This window comes from Rhinolophus sinicus, linkage group LG03, assembly GCF_036562045.2.
Source record: "Rhinolophus sinicus isolate RSC01 linkage group LG03, ASM3656204v1, whole genome shotgun sequence".
NCBI classification, from domain to species: domain Eukaryota; kingdom Metazoa; phylum Chordata; class Mammalia; order Chiroptera; family Rhinolophidae; genus Rhinolophus; species Rhinolophus sinicus.
The window spans coordinates 8,892,738-8,913,638 of record NC_133753.1 but is presented as its reverse complement, the minus strand read 5'-3'; the positions used below and the strand labels follow the sequence as shown (position 1 = coordinate 8,913,638).

At 49.0% G+C, this 20,901-nt stretch overlaps 1 protein-coding gene across 2 annotated transcripts; it reads left to right on the top strand.

The window, feature by feature from the left end:
- Nucleotides 1–1,670: 1,670 nt before the first annotated feature.
- Nucleotides 1,671–17,365, top strand: SERPINA5 (serpin family A member 5). Of its 2 annotated transcripts, none has more exons than XM_019746055.2 (5): nt 1,671–1,803; nt 13,007–13,639; nt 15,050–15,320; nt 15,696–15,843; nt 16,335–17,365. In XM_019746055.2, exons 2-5 carry the CDS (start codon nt 13,024–13,026, stop codon nt 16,521–16,523), a joined length of 1,224 nt encoding a protein of 407 aa, XP_019601614.2. In that variant the 5' UTR covers nt 1,671–1,803; nt 13,007–13,023; the 3' UTR covers nt 16,524–17,365. The 2 variants fall into 2 exon arrangements, with proteins under 2 accessions (XP_019601614.2, XP_019601620.2); XM_019746061.2 differs by having other exon boundaries at nt 1,689–1,813.
- Nucleotides 17,366–20,901: the final 3,536 nt, after the last annotated feature.

Here is a 20,901-nt window from a genome sequence, read left to right as displayed (position 1 = left end):
AATACGTACTTCACCTCGAGTGAGTGGCCCGGCTGTTTGTGTATTTTACTGCATACAGCCCTTGGTAAAAAACGTTGAAAAAAGTTTGGACACCCCTGCTATAGAACATAGTTTAGGAATCTCTACGTTATGAGATAAAGGATTCTTGCTTATGTCACATGGCACAATAGAAACAAAGCAAAACCTAGGCCGAAGGGACCCAGCTACCCCCTTGTTAGTGCCTTTCCTCATTAGCTGTGTGCTGATTACCTAGAGTGGTTGGGCTGATTACCTAACCACTCTTAGCTTCCATCTTCTCATTGGCTTGATGTGGATGCTAGTACCCACCTTCCAGGGCCTTGTGAACACAAAGCAGGTACTCAATACCTGGTAGGGACTGTGTTTGTTTCTAGACTGAGGGGGTGCTGAGGATCGCCTTTGTATCATTGTTGTAAGCATTCAAAGAGAAAATGGGCCATAAACAGACTGCAAAATCATGAAGAAGAAAGGGAACTGTCTCAGAGGTTGTAGAGAGACCTGTTTGCTGAGCATCAAGAGCATTTCCCCTAGGAAATGCCTGGTCATCTGTCTCCTCTGCCAACTCCACACCCCACTTGCACCCCCACAACCTTCTGGATCATGGTTACACACAGTGCACCCCAGTATTCGGAAGCCCCAGGTGTGGTCACTTGGGATTGAAGGGTTGAGCCAGCATCAGCATCTTGGAAATACTCTTGAAAGTGTGGGGCTGAGTTCAGGAGCTCCACTTTCAAGGTAGAAAAGGACAGTCAAGCTGAACCCACAGAAATCTTAGCCCTTTTTTAAGCAGAGCACTGGCCTTGAAGTCGGAAGCTTGGACACTCAGCCCCACTCTATCCCCGCTATGATGCAGGACTCTGAAAAATCCCTTCATCCTTCTGAGCCTCAGTTCAGTTGCTGGAGCAATAACGGGGGGTTGTTACAATGATCCCTTCATTTCAGTCATCATGAGACTCTCTGGACCCCTCTAATTTCCACGAGAATCTGGCTGGGGGGTCTATGAACACAGTAAGCACGTAGGCCTGTGGGGAGCTTGAATTCATACCCCACTCCCCAGATCTACAGCAAATTGGCTGCAGGAAACAAAGGTATCAGCCTGGCGAAGGGGCGGTCGGCCAGAAGGTATCCCTTTCCCTGTGTCTGGAATGCTGGCAGCTGGTTGCCTGTCTAGCCTCTTCTCCCAGGAGTTCCTGTGCCACTGCAGGCAAATGGTGTCTGAAGCCACCACCTTAAATACCACCTTCTGCTAAAGACAAAACAAAATGTTGGGGTTGGGAGGGGGAGTCAGTTATGGGACGGTGACCAAGAAAAGCACAGCAAACAAGGGTCAGGTCGTTGTGCAGGTTTCAGTCCAGGCCTTCTCCATCAGGCCTGGTACGTTCCAAATATAAATGTCCTTTCACAAAGGGGAACTTCTAAGTGAGTTTCAAAGCTTCTCCCCAGACTGCTGTGTCTTAAAATTAACCAGCCTAGACTAATCAATATCCCCCAAAGAGGTATATGTTAGGGTGGCCAACTCTGCTCCCCTTCAGGGGCTTGCAGGGCAGTGGGTGGGTGGCCCTGGTCAGAGCTCAGGTGGCTTTGCCCACAGCCTAATTGTTGGCAGGAAGCCGGCTACAACAGGACAGGGCAGGGCTGGCTGGGGCGGGGCCAGGGAGGGGTGGAGTCAGGTCCCTGCTGTGGTCAGTGGCAAAGGCTGGCTCCACTCTAGCCAGCCGGCTGCTCTTTCCAGAGCCCCACAGACCGTTGTGCCTCCACTGTGTGCATACTGGGCCACGGGACAGAGTAAGTACAGGTACTGCTGACAGAGAACCTGTGGGCATGAGTGCGTGTGAGGAGGGCCGAGAAATGGACTCTGGAGTTATGGGGTTTGGAGGGCTTAAAAGCTTTGGAGGTGTCCCAGAGTAAGCCGGAAAAACTCCCCGCAGTTCTGAGGAGTCAGCCTCTGAGACAGCAGAAGTGACCTTGGGCACAGCATGAAACCTAGCTAAGCCTCAGTTTCCTTATAGGTAAGATGCAACGTACTGAACCTCTGCAAGGTGTGACTGAAGATTAAGTAAGGTGATGGTTCTCACCCAGGCATGATTTTATCCCCACGGCACATCTGGCCGAGGCTGGAAAGATTTTTAGTTGTCACAACTGGAGGGAAGGGTGTTTTGGCGTCCGGTGAGTAGAGACCAGAGAGGCTGCTAAACATCCTACAATGAGCAGGACAGGCCGCTGCCACCCCCACGACAGGGAAGGATGCAACTCCAAATGCCAACAGTGCCGAGGCTGAGGAAACGTGAGGCAGTGAGGACAAATATCTGGTACACAGGGTGCCCCGTAAACCATGCTTGGGTTGTCCTGTGCCTGGAATCTCTAACCTTTAGAAATCAGGAGAAACCATCAACGATAATCTGTTTCCCTCAGATAAGGCCTCCCTGTCTGGGGGCTGCCCCCCAGTGTGCTCCACGGCAGCTGCTCCAGCTCCAGAAGCTTTTTGGCCATTTGTTAAGTAAATAAAACAGAAATATAAAATGAGTGGAATTTTTAGTTTTTCTAAGGATGAGGCTCTTGGCAAGAAATGCAACAGTAAAGGGAAACTGCTCCCCTGGCCAATATCCTCCTCACAGTCAAGACTAGGCAGCACGGTGGAAGCTTTGGCAGGTGATGGATGGGTTTATGGTGGCGATGGTTTCACAGGTGTATACTTATCTCCAAACTCATCAGGCTGTATACATTAAATCCTAGTTTAATGAAGTGGTATTCAAAAAGAAAAAGAAAGGAAACTGAAAAAGAGCAGCAGGGGGAGTTATTCAAGGTCCCCTGTCGAGTTAGCCCCAGGGCCGCCTGAGCTCAGCTCTGGAAGCCCAGCCTGGCTGTGTTTCTAACCACTCGGTGTCCAGGATGTGGTCTGATACCTCTGAATTACAGAGGATGAGACGGGTTTGTTCATTCATTCATTCATTCATTCATTCCACAAAGGTAGCCGAGAGCACCACCCCTTGACTGCAGGGAGGACAGATGAGGGGCCTTTCTATTGTGAACAGGTATCCTAGTGGGTGAGAGAAGTTGGAACAAAGGAGGCCAACAACAAATGCATATGTAATTGTACTTATATAATTGACTGAAAGATAAAAGAAACCATGAAGGGGCCAGTGGAGAGGGAGGGCCAAGCATGAAGAGGGTGTCGAGGGGAAAACTTTTCAGCATAAGCCTGAGGCCTGCAGAGACGCTAGTCCTGGTGAGAAAGGTGGAGAGAGGGTTCCAGCAGAATGTGCAAAGGCCCAGGGCTGGGATGGGGCTTGCTGTGTTTGAGGCAATGAAAAAAGAAGTGTGCCCAGAGGACACACACGACTGAGGGCAGAGCAGGTCAAGTTGAGGCTGGTGAGAGCTGGGCAGAGCCAGACTGCATGGGACTTCATGAGTTGTTGCACAAATCAGAGTTAGCTTTTACCCTAAAATGAATGGGCAGCAACAGTATTCTTAGGCAGGGGAGCATTGTGACTTTGTGAATGAAGGAGATTCTTTCAGATGCTTTGTAGAATGGCTCATGGGGACAGAAGTGGGGTGATCCAGGTAAAAGATGGAAGGAGCTTCCATTAAGATAGTGGCTGGAAAACTGGGGAGAAGCAGGCAGATTTAAGACACATTCTGGAGCTAGAAACTGACAAGACTCGCTGATGGTCTGAAGATGGGGAGGTTAGGAAAGTGCCCTAGGCCACAGCTCGCAGGAAGCTCTGCCCCTGGGTCTTTAGGTCCCAAGGGAAGTTGGGTTTTTGTCTCTCTGCCTGGGCTCCATCTTAAATGTATTTTTGTAATTAGCAGATTGTGGACACACCCACCTCAGCCACACAACTCCGGCAGCTGAGTCCAAAATTGACCTGGATGGGAGTTTGTTGCCTAGCATTTAAAATGAATGACAGCAGATTTGGGGTCCATGGATGTTAGGGGAGCAGTGGGAGGACTTCCCAGGGCCTGCCCACCCCTGGCTGACTCAAGTCACTTTGACCAGGTGAGAAAGGCGGAGAGAGGGTTCCAGCAGAGAGCAGAATGTGCAAGGGCCCTGGGGCTCAGCCGGGGCTTGCTGTGCTTGAGGCAATGAAAACAGAAGTGTGCCCAAAGGATGCACACAACTGAGGGCACAGCTTGAGTGCTCCGCTCCCTTCCCTTTGACATGTGAGGGCATTACTGCAGAAACACGACTTTAGGGAGCCAGGAGAGAGTCAGCCAAGTCAGGCTTTGCTTGAAATGGGAGGCCAACTGCATGCTGCCTGCGCCGCTCAGCCAATAGACTGACACAGGAGTTGGGCTATAGAATGAGTGTTTATTATCAGAGCACCCGTGGTCTGAAGAGGCAGTGGATTAACACCTCCAAAAACTGCCTTAACATCCTCAGACTGGCTTGGGCATTCAAGGGAAAATCTGGACGTTAAGCTACGTGATGGGAGTTGGGGCAGGGGGGTGGGGGTGGGGTTCTGCTTGGAGCCTTCCCTCTAGCAACGTGATTCTCTGGTGGAGTCAGCAACCCAGGAACAATGATGGGAGTAGCCTGGAAAGATTGCTAGACCGTAGAGATTGTGGTAGAGATTGTGGTCAATACTGGTAGAAATTGTGGTCAATACGGCTAAGGGTATTAATGATACATTTCAGAATAATTCTCTAAAACAGGGAACTGGGTGGGACAGGGGACATTCTGAGCTCTACCCTTAGGGGGATGATCTGTTGTTAAGCTATAGGTAGGTCTAGGAAAGGTGAGGCCAGGGACACCGGAAAGGCATCTACTATGGGGGTGCCAACCGGGCCTTGTTTCAAGTCTCCCCTGTATTTTATTCATTTTTATAAAATGAGTCTGGTTGTAAGGGTAAGGGATGAAGACGATTCTTGGCTGCTTCCTGCTGAGTATGGGCGATGTCCCTGGCTATGGGCACTAGAATTTCTTGCTAATCTATCATAGCTGGGAGGGGGCTGTTTACAGCACATCCAACAATCAGAGAGGTTATTGAACTATTATATCAGAAAAATTTTGCAAAGATTTTGGTTTCTTAGTCTCTTTAGAGGAGCCTGGGAAAGAGGAGAGCCAAAAGGTGTTTAGTGGGTACCCCAGGTGGGGCACAAATAGGAGGCAAAAATGAGCAGCTCCAGCAGGTCTGCTTGAAGAGGAGCTTCAGGTGTTCAGGTGGCTCCCAGGAACAGGAGTGACAGTCTTCCTTCTGGGGGAGCCCTGTGGAGACTTAAATGAAATCAGTTTGAATCGAGCGAAGTGGACCCACCTGCTGACTCTCTGAAGCCCGATAACAGTTGGGGTGCTCAGAAAAGTTGCAAAGGGTCCCTTCCATTTAGGAGCTAACTGGTCTATTAGAGACCTCTCCCCCTCTAGGCTTCTAATAGTACTTGGTCCCCTGGCTTTCTGGGGCTACAATGTGTAGAGGGCTCGGCTTGGGGAAGGTGCCGGTTCCCCCTATTTCCTAAGTGCCTGCTGAACCTCTCCCAAGTTAACAACATAGGAAATAACAACATTGAGGTTTGAATCTCAGCAATTAGAGCCAGGGCTTACAGGTCTCCTGACAAAATTTTCCCAGAGACCTTTTTAAAGTCGGATTTGCTCGTTTTACCTTTCCTCTAAGGTATAGACCAATGGTAAGGAACAGGATGGTCCCCAGAAATGAGCAGGTTTCAGAGGAAATAGGTCCAGAGTGAGCTGTCAAGACAGAAAAAATGACTTCCATATCAATCAGGAAATGAACAGGCTTATCTGCCATGTCAAGGGTCACCCGCAGTTCCTCCCCTGTGATGAAAATGGCCTGTTTCCTCTGGGTCGCTGCTGGGAACCCCAGGCCCATCAGTCAACCACAGCCATTTGTGGGGAGGGAGTTGATCCCTGCTCCTTTCAGAGCAGGGGACAATCCCTCCAAGAGTGCACTTTTAGTTTGCACAGGTGGCAAGGCTTCTTTGCAGGATTAGGACACTCCTGCTTCCACTGGTCTGGGCTTACACATCCAAAGTAGTCTCCTTTACTTGGTGTTCCTCTTCTGGGGTTTCTGGGGTACCCTGAGGTGGCTTCAGGCTTGGTTTGTTTATAACTATGGCCAAAAATCTGACCTGTTTCTGGTATCATTTCCAGACTCACTGTTCCTTTCTTTCCTCATTTTCCCTGTCTCAGTTGTTAAAGATATTTAAACAAATTCCCTGGCCTTCTTTTAGGATCTGAGCTTCTTTATCAGGGGTGTAACAGTGGGCCAGAACCATTATATTATAATACTGTTACGTTAGGGAAAACATCAAGCCAAGCTTCCTTATTTTGCCCCATATCTAACACCAAGGAGGGCACATGACCTCTAGCAGTCCTAGAATACAGAACCTTATATAATTATTAGCAAAACTTAGTTCTTAGATTTCGTTTTCTTGAGTAACCAAAGACCTAATTAAGACAATATAAAACATAGAAATTATTCTGATGACACATATAATCATTGCTTTTTAGGCAGAAAACTTTTTCATAATATCAGTAGTAGACCAATAGTCGAATCAACTTTGTCTTATTTAGCAGAGAGAAAATTTAACTCTAATTCTGTCCCAGCTTACTTTTGATATTTAGTTATTTAATTAATCACATTTAGCATAACCTATATATAAAATTCTCAAGATTTTTCTTCACAAACCTACTATAACTTTCCCAGTTCCTCTTAGCTTATCTTCTCTCATTCATTCAGAAATAACCATCCTTACAACAAACTACTTCCTTTCAATTCCTTCAAAAATATATTTCCGTACCTTATACCTCCCTTGAAAACACATCTTTTCCCTTCATATTAATTAGAATCCATAACTTTCAGAACCTTAATTTTTACTGACAACGAAAAGCAAGCAATTAGCATTTCCAGTGGCAAATCCAGGAACATATTTTGCAACCTTCAAAAGTATAGGCTTTTGTAATAAAATACAAAATATATTTATTAACAGATCTTAGTCTATCTTTTAGCTTTCCTGTGACAAGAAGCCAAAAATAGATGAACTCAGACCTATCAATTAATATTTCAGCATATCATTATTTTGAAATACCTAGACATTCATTAATTTTTATCATTTAACACAACTGAAATCTTAAATTACCAACAGATGATGAGGAACCGTGTCCAAGCATCCACATCATATAATTACTGAAAAACTTCATCTAAAACCTTATTTCAGTTAACATTTTATTATTTCCTAACTCTATGAGATTTCAAAGATAATTATCACCCAAGCTATTTTCTTGACAAATTTTGTAGCAGAGATAACATGAATTTATTTTTGTAATCCCAGGTAAAACAAAAGATACCATATTTAAGGGTGATAGTCTTAAAAGACTTACCTATTTAACCAAAAGTTAAACCAGCCTTAGTACCAAATATTTTCTTAGATCACACAATCCTGAAAAGTACTTGGGTTAGCTTATTTATTATTTAAGTTTTATATAAGTGCTTAATCTTTTTTTCTTTAAGGTAATCAAATATAATCTGGTAGTACCATCCGGAGGCAAAAAACATTATATATAAAGCAGACAAACACAGATATCAGAGATCATACCCACATAAACAGAACAATTAACAATTGCAGAGAGGCCCTAAGATCTTACAATCGCCTGTACAATTTCAAAGAGGATGGAACAAAGGGTGGGGGATCTGGCTTGTGAGATTAGCTGCTTGTTTTTTAAAAATGCCTTTTTTCTTCAGTTACCTCAGCCTCAGGCATTCCCAGCTATAAGTGGACAAGGAGATGGTAGATTCCCCTTTTCTCTGAACTATCAGTTTATTTCCCTTCTTTTTGGAGTCTACCATAAAGGCTTATTATACATAAGAAATTTCATCCTGTTTCCCAGACCTCTAACACAACAATTCCAGTCACAAAATAGTATAATAATTCAATGAGCTATTGAGCAACCAGCACTCTCTAGAATATAACATATGCATTGGCCAAGCAGTACTGTAATAGAACATTAATTTCCTTCTGATCAATGGCTCATAGCCATAGTTTTGCCAATGGCCTAATATTTTTCCCAACGGGATCCTGGTCAGGATCAAAACCTTAGTTCCCATTATTGAGCTGGAGCAAATACAGCCACATTTAACACAGACTTAAGCAGACAGACAGACCCAAGTACTCCCTGGATCGGACAGACAGACAAAAACCAGAAAAACCAGATTCGGATCCGAACACCAAATACAGAAACCAGACCTAGCTAGGTGCCAGATTTGGATGCCATGGCATCTTACTCCATATACATGGTCCGTCGAACCATCAGACAATCGGCCAGTGGGCTAAAACCAGAAACCAGATGTGGCCTTAAGACCACCAGACATCCCAAGGCTGAAACCAGATGTGGTGGCTTTCATGGTGTGGCAGATGGGCCCCGCTTCCCAGGGAACAATGTTGTCAAGCATAGGGTGCTTCCAAAACCAAAGCAAGCTTGCAACCAGAGCCCCTTACTGGGGAGGGTATTATGCCTTGCTGGACACTGCAGCCTCACCTATTGGCGCCAATGGGTCAGTATGACCCCCAAATGGCCCTCAAGGATGAGCCCCAGAGGGTGAGTGCAAAATCCTCCAGCTGCATATGCGGGAGCTACCCCGCTTTCTGAACCAGTAATTAGAGGCAGGAAAACAGAGCAAATGCTTATTCTATCCAACTGAGCAGAAAAGGCGTCTGTGACAGGCAGACCTTGGCACAAACCCCACCTTGGCAAGCAAAATCACTTGGCAGCTGTTCCCAGAGGTCAGTCCTGTGTCAAGGAATCTGCCCAGTCCCAGGCAGCCCCCAAGACCCTCTGCAAGCCAAAACTCACCAGAGGAACCCCGAGGCTGTCCCGGTGGAGACACCAGAAACTGAAACTGGAGGCCAATGGAGTCCGGGGCTCGTGCTACCTGCGCTGCTCAGCCAATAGACCGACACAGGAGTTGGGCTGTAGAATAAGCATTTGTTGTCAGAGCAGCAGTGGTCTGAGAAGGCAGCAGGTTAACACCTCCAAAAACTGCCTTCACATTCTCAGATTGGCTTCGGGTCTTTAAAGGAAAATCTAGGCGTTCCTCCAGAAGCTGCATGATGGTCCTGGGGGTCTGCATGGAGCCTTCCCTCTGGCCAAGTGATTCTCTGGTGGGGTCAGCAACCCAGGAACGATGATGGGAGTAGCCTGGAAAGATTGCTAGACCATAGAGATTGTGATCAATAAGCCTAAGGGTATTAACGATAAGTTTCAGGGTGATTTTCTAAAACGGAACTGGGTGGGACAGGGGACATTCCAAGCTCAACCCTCAGGGACACGATCTATTGTCAAGGTATAGGTAGGTCAAGGAAAGGTGAGGCTGGGCACACTGGGAGGCCTCTACTATGAGGGCGCCAACCAGGCCCTGCCTCATGCTGGCACCCTGTGGGTGATCTCCTGAGTACCAGGCTACCAGGGCCTGGAGCAGACTCACCCTTGACTCAAAATTGGCACAAAACTCTGTCAAAGCCTGTGTTTCCTCCAGAGGCCCAGAAGTGTAATGGTAAAGCCTAGGCTTTGAAACTAGGAAACCTGAAATGAGTACCCCGGGGCCTCCACATTCTCTGAAGTGACCTCTCTGACCCTCTGCTTCCTCTTCTGTGCAATTATGATGATGACGCCAACTGTGTGTTGCTGCGCAGGACTGTAAATGAGCTAACACAGGTGAGCAGCTTCCGAGACACCCCGGGGATATGCACCAGGGGATATGCACCAGGAGTTGCCAGGGAGGAAGAATGAGGTATCATTCCCCAGGGCCATAAAGGGAGCCAAGAAGCAGCCTGTGCACCAACCAGAGGAATCTGGATTTTAATCCAGTGCCGTCACTCGCTGGCTGGGACAAGCAATTCCATTTTGCTGAGCCTCAGTTTATTCATATGTAAAATGAGGTTAATCGTGCTTCCTTTTGGTGAAGATTAAATGTAGTAATATTTATATTGACTTAATATTAATGTCCTTAACAAATAGAGGCTTTAATAAAAGAGAGAGAATGGGCCCAAATGGAGCAAGATTTCTGGGTCCCAAACCTGCAGCCCGGGGGAGCCTGCGTGAAGCCGGGGCCCTCTCCAAGGAGACGTGCTCTTCAGGGAGACCCTGTGGGGACAGTGGTGAGGAGGAAGGTTACTGGCTACCACATGTGACAGACCTCCAGTTTATGAATAAACTGAGGTCCACAGACGGGGAGGGCTTGGCCTTGAGTCACCAGGTTGGGAGGGTGCGAAGGTGGGAGGCCAGAACTCACGCCTGCTCCCTAGTCAGCTGCCTCTGGGCTCCATCTAAGGAGGAAACTGCGTCTGCATCTCTAGCTTTTCTTTGAAAGCCTTTCTTTGAGGGTCATTTTCCGCTCAGTGTCGGTCAACAGGGGTGGGAGGTATTGAGCTGAATTGTTTCTTCAGCAGCATCCTGCTGCCTTGATGGTTCTAACTCTTGGCAAGAGGGACGTTCTGTGCTGTGCAACAGAGGAGTTTAAAGGACACAGATTAAACCACCCACCCTGCCCCGTAGAGGCCTCCTTGAAGGCCATTCGTGGGAACAGAAAGGGAGTGTCAGCATGGGAAGGCCAGACCATGTTTCCCAATTATCTGCAGATTAGGCACCTGGACCATGAAATGCGGAGGCTGTGCCACGGAAATGGAGGACCAGGGCTCTGGGGAAGGCAAATAGTGCAACGGTTTAGAATGTGGGCTTTGAAAGTCAGAACTGGGTCTCTGCCACTATTAGCAAGTGACTCAACCCATCTGTAAAACGGAGCTCGTAGTGGGATCTGCCCCCATTGGTGGGTGTGTGGCTGAAGGAGTTGACACGTGAGGAGTACGTGGCACTGAGCAGTGGCGTGGGCCCCGTGCCTGGGCCTCCCACGGGCACAGTGATTGCTGAGGCTGCTAGGTTTGGTTCTGGGCAGCTGGAGGGTGTGCAGACAGCACATTCTAAATGTGCCTCCTCTGTGAGCTCAGGTGCAATTTGGAGGTCGGGGCGGAGAGTGTGACTTGTTCGAGTCACTCATTTTCACTCAAAGATGGAACCGCAGCCCAGTTCTGCCTGACTCCCAAGCTCATTGGTCTCTCTCTGCCCTCCAACCCCCTCTCCCACAGAAGGCCACTCTGCAAGCACCATCCAATGCCACTGTTTGGAGCCCCTTGGAGGTTGGTTTTGTATGGGTCACATGCTCTGTGGCAGTACCTGCCCCGGGGCTGGGGGGCCTGACAACATGGGGGCTGTCAAGGGAGATAGCCAGCTGGAGGGAATCCATGTGAGCAAGAGTTTCCATTAGCAGTCAGTCAGGTCGTCAGCGACACGGGAATCGGTTGCTTGATGGCTGCCGGGCTCACATGAGAGTGTGTGTGTGAAAGCATGTACCCCACAGCATAGCTGAGGAAATGAGGGTCCCCGGTAGGGTCTTGGCCAGACGCTGCCACCCCAACAGCTCACACGTCTCCAGCACCAGATCTGTGCCAGGCGCTGTTACAAGTGCTTCACATATGTTGAGTCATCAAAGCCCCCAGTCACCCCCCAGGGTGGGGATGCTATCATTACCTCCGTTGGTGGGGGACGGTGGCGCGGGGTGTAACTGACTTGCCCAACATCACACTTGGAGGAAGTAGCAGAGCTGAGATTTGGACCCAAGTGATCGGGCTGCAAACTCGGGGCTATTCACAGGGAGTGGAAGGAGGGTTTGGGGAGACCCAGGCACGGGAAGGGTTTCTGTTGGGAGAGAATGGGTCTGGGGAGATGGACAGGAGGGAGGAAGGGGACAAAGGGCTGAAGGCCGAGGATGAGGCCTGAACGATCAAGGACCCCTCAGGGCCCACCTGGGAGGCCATAGAGAGACAAAAGTTAAGGGCCTCCTCTCTGGGGTTGGAAAGGAGAGATGTCTTGGTCAGCTCGGGCTGCTGTAACAGAGTATCACAGACATTTATACCTTACGTTTCTGGCACCTAGAAGTCCAAGATCACGGTGTCTGCAGGGCTGGGTCCTCTGAAGCCTCTCTTCTTGGCTTGCAGATGGCCATCTCCTCCCTGCGTCCCCTTGTGGTCGTCACTCTGTGTGTGTCTGTCCTAATCGCTTCTTGTGAAGACACCAGTCAGATGGGATTAGGGGCCACCCATATGACCTCATTTTAACTTAACCACCTCTCTGAAGATCTTAACTCTAAATACAGTCACATTCTGAGGTATTGGTGGTTAGGACTTCAACATTTAAATTGGGGGGACACAATTCAGCCCATCACAGAGCAGCCCAGAAGCCGGGTGCTCACATTAAGAGGGCAGAATTTCCTTAAGAGGCGAAGGTGGCTCTGATGAGGCACATAGGTGTCCTTGCAGGGTCCTGGAGCAGCCCCTGGGAGCAGGAGAAGGAGGAGACTCATTGGCATCCATGTGTACACTGGTGACTTTCAGAAGCTTGGCACCCTGCTGCCACACGGTGTTATAGATGCTCAGTGTATATTTGCTGAATGAACAAGGACAAAGCCAGAGGTGCTGCAGGCCCCATGATGACATTTGGTCTAAGTTCATAGAAGGACCTCAAGGCCTTGCAGATACTGCACCCAGGGCCAAAGTAAGGGTGGAGGTGACGTATGCAAGCAGGCTGCTGGTTCCCCAGGAACCTCAGAAATGCTGACCAGGCAGAACACGGGAGAACTCTCCGCCCCCACATCCCACACCCCTGTAATGTGTATCTTGATGTGAAATCCAGGGGAGGATTCTTGTCCTGGTGGCCAGTACCCACCTCGGCTCCACACCCCTCTGCCTACTTCCTCTCCCTGCCATTAGATGTCTCTGTCCTCAAGCCCCTACTTTCCTCCTCAAACCTGCACTCTCAGCCTCACAGGTCCATCCTTTCTCTTGGATGCTGCACCTTCTCTTTGCTGGGGACAGCTCTCTGGGATGTCAGTCTTGCACGCTTCTACCCTATCTTCCCTCTGAGAAGCCTCGCTCCCGCTGGCTGCACACTCTCCTGAGGACGTCTTCCCATTCTCCCTTCCAGAACCAGGGGCAGTCACCATGCAGCTCTGTGTCCTCTTGTGCCTGGTGCTCCTCAGCCCACAGGTGGTCAGCCGCCGCCGCCAGCATTCCCAGGTGACAAAAAAGAGAGTCAGGGAGCTGCCCGTCGTCGCCACGGTGGCCCCTGGTCACAGGGACTTTACCTTCAACCTCTTCAGGGCCTTAGTGGCAGCTGGCCCTGACCAGAACATTTTCTTCTCCCCTCTGAGCATCGCCATGACCTTGGGCATGATTTCCCTGGGGGCTCGTTCCAACACAAAGGCACAGATCCTGGAGGGCCTGCGCTTCGACTTTCAATGTGACCCTGAGGAGTTGCTCCACAAAACCTTCCAACGGCTGCTGCAGGAGCTCAACCGGCCCAAAGAGGACCTTCAGCTGAGCCTCGGCAACGCCCTGTTCACCAAGTCCAATGTGGACATCCAGGATACCTTCCTGAGTGCCATGAGGACGCTGTACCTGTCCGACACTTTCCCCACCAACTTTGGGGACCCTGAAGGGGCCAAGAAGCAGATCAACGATTACGTAGCAAAGCAAACTAAAGGCAGGATCGTGGACTTGGTGAAGCACCTCGACGGCACCGAAGTCATGATGTTGGTGAATTACATCTTCTTTAAAGGTAAGACCCTTGGGCTTAAACCTGAACTTTCTGTTTCTTTTCAGCTGCTTTTGTTAAAAGAATACTCAATGCCCGCACACATAAAGGAGTGGGAGTAGATTGTCTTTTCTGGTGCTTGTCGATAGAGTGAAGCCAATAAGCAGCCATGAGTAAGATGGGGCCTTCTTACTGTGTAAGGTGATGGTAATAACCCCGGATGCAGTTTCTTCCACTGGGGAAGAGCTGCTTCCTGTCTTTAGGCCCCTGGGGACACCTGAAATCACAGCTTCCACACAGGTTCTGAAGTATAAATTTGTCGCGGCCACAGTACCTCAGAAACTGACGCCATGGTTACTCAGGGCAGGACTGTGGGCCTTTGAAGGACCTTAGAGAGCATTTCCCGGCCATTCCCTTGATTCCCCAGAGCCCCACCATCATAGGGACTATTTCTTTACCCAACAAATCCTGGGTCAAGAGCTGGTTCCTCTGAAAAGTCTTCTCTCCCGTCCCTAAGAGCTGATCTTGCCATCCTCAGTTCCCTGACATTTTTTATAAATATCCCTGCTCATCTCAGCTCACACTTCTGTTTCTCCTTCTGGAGGCTGAGCCCCTCGATGCCCTGTATGGGGCCTGGCTGAGGATGAGAGGAGTGGATGAAGAGGGGAGAGGAAGAGAGGGAAGGAAAGGGGGTGAGGGGAGGGCACAGAGAGGAGGGAAGGGAAGGGAGAGAAAGAGTAGAAAAACCGTTCAGTGTTAACCACCAAATCCCCTTCCTATGGTCACAGATGGTGAGTATCAAGCTTGGATTCTAGGATTTCTTGTCCCCTAGTCCAGGGCTCTCCCCATTACACCAGGGTGCAGAGTACAACTGTCAAATAAGCTAAGTGGGGTATTGGGGTGGGGGTCTGCATTTGATAACTATTAAGAAGATGGATAATTATTTGTATTACTTTGATCAAAAAGTCCCATAGAAAGCATAATTGAAGACTTCCCAGTAGGAAAAAATCATGTATTTCCAGGAACCTTACAAACCTCTCTCTCAAGCTTAGGTCAAAATTTAATAGTTGGAAAAGAGTGAAAAACAGAATAACTCACCCAGCTATCGTGTAGCTTTATCAGCCACCCGTATTTTTCACCAGTCCACTTGGATATTTGACCTTGAATAACATCAGAGAATCACACAAACAACATTAGGGGCTAAGGGCCTCAGAAGACAGGAAAACCAACCTCTTTGTTTTGCAAATGTTACAAAAGCCCCACAGCAAATTCAACCATGTCCCCAACGTTGTAAAGAGCTTCAAGGGGTTCAGCAGTCACTGCTACCAAGGAGACTGCGCTAAGGAGGGTTTTTGCTGTGTGATAAGTTTACTGTCCCTGTACTTTTCACGAGCAGCTGAGAATTTCTCATTTCTGGTCCATGTTCCTCTTTAGCTAAGTGGGAGACAAACTTCGACGTCAAAAGCACCAAAAAGCAGGACTTCCACCTGACCTCAAAGAGGGTGATACAGGTGCCCATGATGAAACGCGAGGATCAGTATTTGTACCTCATGGACAGAAACCTCTTCTGCCAGGTGGTGGGGGTCCCCTACCAAGGGAATGCCACCGCCTTCTTCATTCTCCCCAATGAGGGCAGGATGCGGCAGCTGGAGGCTGGCCTGAACAAGGTGACGCTGCAGAAGTGGCTCAGGATGCTCACAAAGAGGTATTCTTCAGCTTCCACCAGGGCCAGCCTAACCCGACACACTCCCAGGGAGACACACGTCCCCAAGGGCCACTCTGGTGGGAAGGACTCACAGCCCAAGAGCTATCTCCAAGCCCAGAGGTATCAGGTGAAGTCCCAGCCCCCAAGGCCTGGTCCAGACACAGGGAGCAAAGCTGGATACCTGCTTTCCTGGTGGTGCCATTAGAGTGGACAGTGACCTCTGGGGCAGCCCAAGTCTAAGCTCAGAGTGGAATGGGCTCTACTCTAGGCAAGGGGCTGAAGGATCATTATAAAGCTGAGGGGAGCTGGTAGGAATATGCTCCCAGTGAGCCAAGGCTCTAGAAGCATCTACAAAAGGTCCTTGTCTCTTTCTAGGACTCTCCAGCTTTACCTGCCCAAGTTCTCCATTGAGGGTGCCTATCAGCTGAATAATGTCCTCCCCAAGCTGGGAATCAGAGACATCTTTACCTCCAACGCTGACCTGAGCGGACTCACCAGCCAAACCAAAATGCAGGTGTCTGAGGTAAGCCCAGAAGGTCCTGAGCATCAACTTTCAGAGATTTCTGTTCTGTTCTCACATTTCATATTCATTCTCTCTCTCTCTCTCTCTCTCTCTCTCTCCCCCCCCCTTCTCCTCAAGAAGCAACGGTTTCACTTTGTATCCTGTATCCTTTGTGCAATGGAAAACCATATCCATCATTGTCTTGGGAAGGAGCCGTGTCAATCAAAACTGAAAATCAGGTGGCATCTCCTTCATTCACTAGTTACATGACCTCTAACAATTACTTGATCTCCCTGAGCCTCCTTCCCATCTACAAAATCGGAGAATCACACTCTCACTGAAATGCCATTAGCTTTCAATGAAAGACACATGCACATGTCCTTTCCTGCCTGCTTTGGGGTTCTGTTTGCACAGAAACTGACAGTGATGCCCCCGGCAGACGCTTTGCCATTTCCTGTGCTGGCATCTCCCAGCCCCTGGTGACTTGGTGGTGTCTGGTGTCTCCCTTGCAGATGGTACACAAAGCCGTGATAGAGGTGGATGAGTCGGGGACCAAAGCGGCTGCAGCCACGGACATGACCTTCACGTTTAGGTCGATCTATGTGGGCTCTCCATCGATAATGTTCAACAGGCCCTTTCTGACGGTCATTGTGGAGAACGGCGAGAACATCCTGTTTCTTGCCAAAGTGACGCACCCCTGAGGTGGGGATTTCTCCCGAAAGGCCACAGACCTCCACAGCATGGCGACCATCTATCTCCTGAGAGCTAGTGATCTGTACAGGGTTAATCGACTAATGAGACTTTCACAAATAATCATAGTAATAGTGTTATACTGACGATTGCTTCCTTTCACACAATTGTAAGACAGGTGCCTTGAAGAACCTTGGAGGACATTCAATCTCGCCCTCACCTTTCATCAGTGGAGATGAGCACCGAGGCCCAGAGAGTTTGGTTGACTTGCTCAAGGTCACACAGCATGTTAGTGGCAGAGAGAAACCCAGGATCCAGGCCCCTGATTCCCACACCAGCGCCACAAAGCTCTACAAGAAGGTTGTTCTGTAGACATTTCTACCAGGAAGTGCATTTCCAAGCCTAGTCCCCCACTTGTCCACAATACCAACTATCAATTCATCATGGTTTGGAAAGAACAGTGGAATGGGAGTCTGGAATGGGGCTTCTGTCCCAGCTAACCAGCTGTGTGACATCGCGGTGATACTGTCCTTCTCTGGACTGCCCCATGTATACATTAAAGGGTCAGGTTAAGGACTGAAGGAGCCTTAAAATCATATAAAAAGGCTGGGGTGTTACCTGCCAATCACAGTTGATTTTAATATATTCAGGTGCCACTCATCCTTTAAGAAAAGCAAGTGGACAGCAGGGTGGACATGGCCCATCACAGGATTGTACCGTCCTGTAGATGAAGTTAGTTTCATGAGCTTGGCTGTAAGTGGGAGGATGGAGGCCTGTAGAGTAGCAATTGAAGACACTGACGACTTCCTGTGGATTTTAGTGTCAGCCCTAACAATAAAGCGTTTTGCAAACACTGGTGTCATTGTCCTTATGGAAGTAGCTCTGGGAACGGTGACATTAGCAGCTTATGCTCCAGGCTCGGTGCTAGGCACTTCACCTGAATTGTTGCATTACCCCTCACAATACCCCTAGGAAGCAGGCACGATTAGCCCCGTTTTACAGATGAAGAAGGTGAGGCCTGTGGAGAGTGGGCAGCTTACCAAGACACAACTCCTAAGGGGTGGAGGCAGGATTTGACCCGGGATTGGGGCCCAGGCCCACGTTGCTGGCCCTGTGCTCTGATGCAGAAGAGACATGACCAGGAAACAGAAGCCCTGGTCGGGTGCATCTCCGCCATAAGCTGCCCTGTAATCCAGGTGGGTTCACTGTCCGTTACAAAACCTGCCACATTTCCTTGTCCATCAAATGAAGGGAATCCGACATCTGAAAGAGTCAATGAATGAATAAGCAAATGAGTCCTTCACTCAGTCTCAGACTGTCCCTAACCAGCTGCCCCAAACTCTGAGCCTTGAACACCTGCCCACCCCAACCTGCAAGTCCCTAGCTTGCTTTCCATGGGCAGCTCCCACCACTCTGATCCCAGAGCCTGGACTATATCACAGAAGGGTGCCCCTTAGAACTCACAAGATTGGAACCCCAAGCTTTGACCATCCCCCCAAAGTACTGAGCACCTACTAGGTGCCAGCCCGAGGGGACACTTTGCACCTGTAATCTCATTAATCCCTCAACAACCCTGCATGGTAGATCAGTTGTACCCATTTTACAGAGGGGAACATAAGGGCGTACCCAGAGACCCTCAGCTAATTAGAACGAGGCCCAGGCTCTGGGACCCAGATGACATGTGTTGGCTGGTGGCAAGGCTACAACCCAACCCAGATGGCTTTTCCACTTTTGTGATTCGAGCTCCGCACAGCTTTTAAGGATTGGGCCTCCTCACGGGGTCAGACCCGCTCCTATGTGCCTTCCCTTGCGAAATGCCTCCTCTATTTTGGCAAATATTTCTCTCACTATTTACCCAGCCAGTCCAAGGTCAGGGGGAGGCTCTGCCTGTGTAATGTGTGTAAGGCCAAGGTCCAACACTGCCTAAAGTTTCCTGATCAAATGGTCACAAAGCAGCTACTGTATGTGAGACCAGGATGGGCTCTGGGTCCTGACTCATGAGCCTTGGCTGTGTCACACACTGAAGTGCGCTGCTGGGTGTCCTGGTGAGCCATGTGACTCAAATGTCACATGATCCTGAGATGAACAAGATAGTATAGTGGCTCAGAGAGAGAGAGAGAGAGAGGGAATTAACTTCTGAGGGATCACAAAGGCTTTCATGGAACAGGTGGCACTGAGCTGGTCTCGAAGAATAATTAGGACTTGGACAGACTGCAGATTTGGAAGCGGATGGGTCTCTAAGGCAGGGGGAACAGCTTGAGAAGAGCATGATGCTGGGGAGCCGTGGTGTGCACAGGAAATCCGAGACCTCAGTCTGGACCAGTGTAGGGTGTGTGAAGGAGAGCAGGGGAAATGGGGACGGTGCTTGCAGTCCAGTGACGGGGACCCTGAACACAACGATGGCGTTTTGTCTGTTCTCTCTCCTCCTGATTTCAGGGTCATTTGGCCATCCACACCACACCCTGAACATCCCCTGAGTCCCTTCTTGTCCCTCACTGTCTCATCTGCACGTCAGTAGGCACCTCCAGTCAACCCCCTCGGGGACGCCCATCCCATCCTGCTTCTCCAACACCCACCAGCCTCTCCTCTGATTGACCGCATTCGTTCCATTCCATGAAAAGATAAGAGTCTGTTGGGTGCCTGCACATGTAGGCATGACTGTACCCCTCGGGACCCTCCTTCTTAGCCACCATATTAGGTTACGAGGTCTGCCCTAACAAAGTACCCCAGACTGGGCAGGTTAACAACAGAAATTTATCTCGCAGATCTGGAGGCTGGAAGTCCAAGATCAAGCTGTCGGCAGGTTGGTTTGTTCTGAAGCCTCTCTCCTTGGCTGGCAGATGGATGCCTTCTCTGTGTGTCTTCCTGTCTGCATCAGGATCTCTTCTCCTCATCACCCAATCTCCACCAGTCATATTGGATTAGGACCCACCCAGTGACGTCATTTGAACATAATCACCTCTTTCAAGGCCCTATCTCCAAATATAGTCCCCTTCTGAGATACTGGAGGTTAGGACTTCAACATAGGAATTTGGAGGGAGGGACATCAAATCTTAACTCATAACAGTCACCCCATCTTTGAGTTCCTGCAGTTATTGCCAAGTTCCTTCTTGTTCTTAGGAACCCACTTTTATTTCTCTCTCTGACCACATGAACTCTCAGGACCTCTTTTTGTGACCTCCACGGCCACCAACACACAGAGGAACAACGCCAGGTCCCAGGACTCCTTCCCCCACCTCTCCCTGCAGGAACTCAGACCAGAAAATGATCTTGGTCTCCAGGGGAAACACTTCACACCCCACGGAACAACCAGCCCAGCCTACACCTGCTTACTTAGCTCATTCATCCAAACGCCGTTATTGTTCAGGTGCCTGCAGGGAGTCAGGTACGGACCTAGTACAAGGATTCCATGGTGACCCCAGCAGACACAGGCCCTGGAAATAGCCAGGTAAACAAACAAACAAACAGAGAATTACCAACCACGGTGAAGGACATCGTTTGTCCACAGATGGTTATTGAATGTCCACAGTAGAACTGGCACTGTTCCAGGTGCTGGAGAAAAATGAAGAAAACAGCAAAAATGCCTGCCCCGCTGAATGACATTCTAGTGTGGAGAGACAACAAAATGAAACGTCACCAAGAATAAAAGGGAAAAGTAAAGGACATCGCCTGTCAGTTGATGACAAGTGCTATGGAGTGAGAGCTGGACTTACTGACCGGTATCTACGCACATTGAAAGCCCTCACCAATAGAATTAGTGCCCTTATAAAAGAGAGCCCACCCTTCCTGCCATGTGAGGACACAACCAGAAATCTGTGACCGAGACGAGTGCCCTCACCCAACCATCCTGGCACCTTGATCTCCGACCTCCAGCCTCCAAAACTGGAGCAAACAAATTTCTGCTGTTTATAAGCCAGCCAGTCTGCGGTATTTTGTTAGAGCAGCTGAGCTAAGACACCTGAGAAGCTGTCACAGGCCAGAGGAGACTCAGGAGACATGGAAACTAAATGTAATGTGGTGTCTTGGATGGGATCCTGGAACAGAAAAGGGACATTAGTGGAAAAACTGGTGAAACCCAAACAAGCCTGTGCTGTCCCAATGTTCATGTCTTAGTTTTGATAAACGAATCATGGTGACAGGAGCTGTTTATGTCACAGGAACGCTACACTGTCGTTACAACTTTTCTGCAAAACTGAAATAGTAGGTCGGTGCAAAAGTAATTGTGGTTTAAAGGGTTAAAAATAACTTCAAAAACTGCAATTACTTTTGCACCAACCTAATAGTGTCAAAATAAAAAATGAGTTGTGTTTAGTAAAGTGCTTAAAACAAAAAATGCGGAGATGGGATGGGAGCAGGTGGGGGTTTCAAAGGCGGAAGCAGGAAGCCAGT